Source organism: Onychomys torridus, chromosome 4, assembly GCF_903995425.1.
Source record: "Onychomys torridus chromosome 4, mOncTor1.1, whole genome shotgun sequence".
Classification (NCBI taxonomy): domain Eukaryota; kingdom Metazoa; phylum Chordata; class Mammalia; order Rodentia; family Cricetidae; genus Onychomys; species Onychomys torridus.
In genome coordinates, this window is record NC_050446.1 from 53,399,371 (window position 1) to 53,405,370 (window position 6,000).

The window sequence follows — 6,000 nt, forward strand, 5'->3', positions numbered from 1 at the left end:
AAACAACGGCTGCTGAAAACCTGATTTGCTGTGCCTGTAACAACATCCATAACCACAATTCTAGGCATCAGGAAGACAGGCTGAGGGTGCCAAAAGTTATAGTCTTGAAGAAAGTGCTGTGTATGAACAATATCAAAGGAAAGTTATGAGCTGAAAGAGAACAATTGTTAAAAAGCCATGGAAATAGGGGAAATTCAATTGTGAATGAGTAAGATATGTAGAAACAATAAAACAACGACTGTCCAAGGTTCTGCAAGTATCATCCCATTCAGGAGGGACTTTTGTAGCTCACACACACAACAGGGGTGTGGAAAGAGTAGAAAAGGATTTGTGATCTTTATAGATATTTTATAGGCTCTTAACACAGCAATTATTCAATGTTTTCATTCCTTCTTGTGACTTTCTAGGACTATAGAGAAACTGACACCAGTTGAAAATCATAATTAGGTTGCTGATCCTCAGCTTATCAAAGTCTTTAAGAAAGATATAATGAAAAATGTATCTAATTAATAACAAAAGATTAACAAAACAAAACTATTTTCTTAGACGTTCCTTAAGATTAAAGGGTCATGTTGACAGACATGTCACAAACATATGAGACTTGGGTTTAGCTCAGCTCAGTCGGTCTATGTAAAACTATAAACTTTCAGGTGAGACAGAGAAAAAAATTACAAAAAAATATGTCCTTCCCACAACTCTTGCTGTTGTGCTCAATAGCATTCAAACTCTAGAGAAACATAAGCCTCTATGAGACAAGATATAGTTATGAAATGACCATAGAACCAAGGGGAAGAACTTTCCATTCTTAGGAACCCTGGGGACATCTCACAGAAAGTGATACCCAGCTCAGAGACTGAAGGAATAAAAACTGACTGCCTTTCAGATCCAGCATCTCATATCACATTCAAATCCCTGTAAACGTGAAATACAGAGAAACCAGACAACAGCATGCTGGGCTTGCTTTTCCACTCAAATCCACCATGCTCGATGTGCCTATTGCCTTAGGAATTGCTAAAAATAGTCCAATGGGAGTGTCTAACAAACTAAAACTCCACTTGCTCCCCTCTGTCTAAAGCTGACTGCTGCATCCAAAGCTTGAAGATGCCTAGCTCCTTCACTTGCCCAACCTCTCTACACTCCACTGAAGCAGATAGGAAGAAGACAAGAATGGGTCAGAGACTCAGTCTTCCCATCTTTCCTCCTCTCTTCTGCATCTTTCCTACCTTGGGACACATGCAAGTTTACTAGAGAAAAGGTAGGCATCAAGTATGTAGTATTCTGTTCACCTTCCAACCTTGAAATAGAGTATGAAAAATCACTGCATCCTACCCACCCCCACCCCACCCTCACCCCGGGCAAACACCAGAGACACAAAATACCCATTTTCTTCAGGATAATACTAGGATTCTAGAAGATACATCTCTTTCTAGAAGTTCACAGATACATTTAATTCATGAGACATGTTCTTAAGGATAGTATCTTGATAGAGATACATGTGGTGTTATTGACTGGCACATAAATTTCCCATAAGCCATTGAGTTAGGAAAAGACCATTCCATCCAAGATGGTGTAGCACTCTAACTAAACTCAAAAAGGAATTTAAATAGCAAGACTATATTGCAAAGTGTCTAAATAAAAATGGTCCTGGTTGTCAAAGGATGAGGAAAGGCATGGCTGCCCGAGCCAGCGGGCTGGGGGACCAGAGGACAAGCAAAACCCTACCTGATAGGCATCAGGAATGTTGACTGTTTCTCCATGTTCCCCGACATAGCCAATGATGCCTTTGCCCCAGGGGACCTGCACCTCATTTGAGTTCTCTGTGCTGCTGCAGGGGAGCAGTGGGGTCCCCGCATGCACATCGAAAAATTTGGAGACCAAACTCTTCTTGCCAGCAGCTGCTCCCTCCACTAAGAAGAGAGAGCAACGGTCAGCGTCCACCATGAGACAGACAAAGATGAGGATCTTGTAGCTTAGGCTGGTGAGGTCAAGGTCATTGGAAATGTCCTTGACCAGTTCCAAGAAAAACTGGCGTTCGTTATGCTTTTTGAGGTGGCATTTGTAGTCGATGGCCGTAGGGGGATACTGAGGCAGATTCACTCTCGATTCCAGCAGGGCACTGAGGATGTGGGCTGTGGTAGGGGGCAGAGAGCTGGCCTTCCTGAGCAGGGCTCTCCGCCGGACACTGCTCATGGGCTCCTGGGCCCGGGAGGTGACCTGTTCATCATAGGTCCTGTTCACATGGATGGCTTTGGAGCGGGCAAAGCTCCTCCGCAGCTCTTTCTGCGAAGCTTTCCGCTGCAGGCTCCCATCGCCCCGGCTGCCACTAGCCCAGCTGGGACTCAGGGGAACCCCAGCACTTTCCCCACCACTGGGCGTGGGATGGCTGTTGGCAGAGCCCCCGGGTCCAGCACCACCACCTATCCCAGTGCTGCCTCCGCCACTACCCTGAGCCAAGCTACCAGTGCCAGCCAGGGCAGGCTTCAGGCCTGAAGCCCCCTGTCCCGGACTGTGCCTCTGTAGCCATTTGTCCACCAGCTCCTGCTTCCCTTTCCGCAGCAAATAATCTTCCAATAACTCTGGATGCCTATCCAGAAAAGTTTCCACCTCCCCGAAGTCCATGCTGGAGGCTGTCATGATCCCAGCCGCCCCTTGCCTTGTCTCTCTAGTCTTGGACCCCACGGTAGGCTGTCCCGAGGCCTCTAGCTGTTGCTGCACATGTTAGCCCACACCAGTGTCCCCAGCTCGGTGCTCCCTCCCTGCGGGCCAGTCAGAGGGTGATAAGAACAGCAAGATCCCAGCTGGGAGGTGCCGGCTCCTTCCGAGGCTCAGAGCCGCTGCCACCCACCCTACCCCTGCTCCTCTTGCTCCGCACAGGTGCCGGCCCGGAGCGCCGGCCGCCGCGGCCACCACCGCTGCTTCCCCGGGCGGTTCGCGCCGCCGCTGCTCCAGCTCCCGCAGCCGCCGCTCCGCCGCCGCCGAAGCCGGCAGAGTGGACCACAGTGAGCCGGAGGTAGGCAGGACACGCCCCGGAGTGAGGCTCTGAGCCTGCTGGGGGTAGGAGAGGAGGAGCAGACGGGACGCACAGCAGCCAAAGTCCACGACCCAGGGTGCCAGGCGGTTCCTGGAAGAGTCTCTGCGTAGCGCCGAGTGGGGAACGCACCTAGATGCCCCCCCACCTCCACCCTGCGCGCCGCCCTTCCAGCCTCACCTCCCCAGCCCTCCCCGCTCCGCCCCCTAATCCTTCAGCTTTCCAGAGCCCCCCCCCCCCCCCGGGGGAAGCCCAGTGGGAGTCCAAGTACTGAGAAATATTGATGATGAGTGAGGATCAGAACCCAAAGTGCACTCTGAAGAAAGGAGGATCCCCAGAGTCAGCCTGGGTTTTATTTTTCTAGGATGAGACTGTACTTTTAGTTTCCTCGGACTACCCAGCACTCTGTGAGCGTGCAGTAAATAGTAATCAAACTAGTTTCCTTGAAGTTCCCTGTGTAAGAGATTCTTGAATCTAACAAAACTAGGGGATACTCACCATCTCCCTTCTGTCGGTGATGGAGGGGAGCTGTACTTTGAAGGAGGGGGTAAAACTCACTTACCCTGATTTAGGGAGACCCCTTGGAGCAGGGGCTCGTGGACCCGCGGGCGCGAGGCTCCTTTTCTGCGGCACACTAGATTCATTGGCTCTCTTCCTCTCACTAAAGAGTTCTCACCTTCTCTTCCTTCTCTCTCAAAAGTCACAAGGTCTTGGGGCTGACGCACCAAGATATCTGCACTGTGACAGGTTCCTCTCAACCCTGCCCTGGCAGTTCTTTGGATCTGACTAGTCATGCTAACAAAAGGTTTCCCCTTTGGCCTCTTCCAAACCTAGTGTGTGGTTAAGCTAGACACAGGAACAGGGGGATGATGCTTTCTTGAAGGACGGGTACCTCTGCTTTTGTGAGAACAGGGAAGATGCAGAACCTGGACCACTTCCAGAATAGGGGGCTCTTCCAGAGGTGAGAGTGATAGACCAGAGAGGCAAAGGAGGCAAGCAGGGATTCTCAGAGGCTCCACGTGGCAGCCTTAGTTGATGTCTACTTAAGTGGACACCAGAGCTGAGTAGGCAAGGTACATTAAACCTTAAATTAACACAGGAATTAAATTCTCTCAACCTGGCACAGAGGCTTATTATCCTACTTTAAAGATAGAAAATGCTGGAAAACTGAGTAACTTAACCCAGGCAGGGCTCACAGCCAAGTGGCATAATCTGCTCATTAGCTTGGCTCCAGAGGGAGGCACACTCTCAGACAGGTCACCGGACTGCCTCCCACCTGCACCAGGCCAGTCACATCTGTGCCAGAAGAGTCACATCTGTGCCAGAAATTAGACCAGAGAAAAGAAGGTGAATGGCGAGATAGAATGTCCTCTAAGTGTTCTTCTTACAACACCAGGAGTAACAAACACTTGCTCAAGAGTTCCACGTCAGCCAGTGGGACAGCACATCTGGTACAGGCACTCTCTACCAAGCCTGACAACCAGAGCTCCATCCAGGGATGCATGCGACCAAAAAAGAACTGACTTCCTCAAATTGTCCTCTGACCTCAGTGCTGCCCCCCCCCCCCCTCCCCCCACATGATAAATAAACAAATAAATAAATGCTATTCAAAATGTTTAATTCCAAATGCCCCTGCTTAATCATCGTAGCCTTGGGACCAGAACACCAGTGTGAATTTAAGAAAGGTCCCAGTGCTTTCCTTGCCTCCTTCAGAACACTGCTGTACTGCGTGTGACCAGCAGGATGAAGGAAATGGCCGTTGCTGTTTCGTAGTAACTTTATCCATGTGGGAGTCACATAGCTTTCAACTCACACTTTTGAAGTTATAATCCAGGGCTGATGATATAGTTCAGTTGGTTGAATGCTTGCCTATCATGCACAAAGCTAAGCCCTACATAAAGTAGGTATGTAGTCCCTGGATTTTAGTCACTGCTCTTGGGAGTTGGGATCAAAAGTTCAAGATCAGTGTGGGCTACATGAGATGCTTTGTCTAAATACAACAACAACAACAATAATAATAATAAGGGGCTGGAGAGAAGGCATAACAGTCAAGCGCAGCACTGCTCTTGTAGGGGACCTGGTTCCTAGCACCCAACCCCTGGCAGCTCACAACCATCCTTCATTCCAGTTTCTGGGCATCTAATACTATCTTGTGGTTTCCACAGGCTCCAAGCACACACATGGTGCACATACATACACACTGACCGAACACTCATACACATAAAACAGAAGTAAATACATTCCTGAAGAATAAATAAATAAAAAGTCTCAAGTTAGTGAAGTCCAGCATATTCACAGATTGTGTGTTTGGGGCTCATGGGGTGATGGGAAACAAAGTAAATACACAGAGAAACAGGCTATCAGTGATAGGCACCAGGAAGAGTCAAGCTTAGGAAAAGACTGGTTACAGGGAAGAGGTGCCTAGGCAGCCTTTCCGAGGAGGGGACAGCTCGGCAGAAACCTGACAAAATGAGACGTCTTACAGCTTGAGTAACAGTCTACCAGGCCGGAGGAGCACGCTCCAACACTGTGAGGAGGAGCACGCTCCAACACTGTGAGGAGGAGCACGTTGGGGTATTTGTGAAACAGCGTGGGGACCAACTAGAGGCAGAGAGCCAGAAGCAGGATATTAGGAGTTGACAGCTGCCAAGAAAGTAAGTGGTGGTGAAGAATTAAAGAAAAAATGTTCTTTCTGCACAGTGCCCAGATCACAGAAAGTGCTTAGTACACGTTAGCTATTCTGCTGTTTTTATCTGTACCCGTCTTCTCACTGGTGTGTGGGAACCTTACTGCATGCAATCACGTTCTGATCGCTTCAGTGACCTGTCAGGAGGGATGGTTCATGGTCTGCTAGAACTGGCTAGCAGGGGCTCACAAGAGCCTATTTTAACCTATGTTCCAGTGAATGTCCAGTTTCATCATGTGGCTTACAGTCAGCCATGATGGAAATGTGTGTGCTGTGGAAGTCCACA

General features: G+C 49.1%; 1 protein-coding gene across 1 annotated transcript in view; it reads right to left on the bottom strand.

Moving 5' to 3' along the window:
* Nucleotides 1-3,122, bottom strand: part of Pde11a (phosphodiesterase 11A) — a 352,151-nt gene extending 349,029 nt beyond the window's left edge. Inside the window, exon 1 of the mRNA XM_036186349.1 lies at nucleotides 1,723-3,122. Coding sequence (XP_036042242.1) covers nucleotides 1,723-2,634 — 912 coding nt within the window. The 5' untranslated portion in view covers nucleotides 2,635-3,122. The remainder of the gene's footprint in view (nucleotides 1-1,722) is intronic.
* Nucleotides 3,123-6,000: the final 2,878 nt, after the last annotated feature.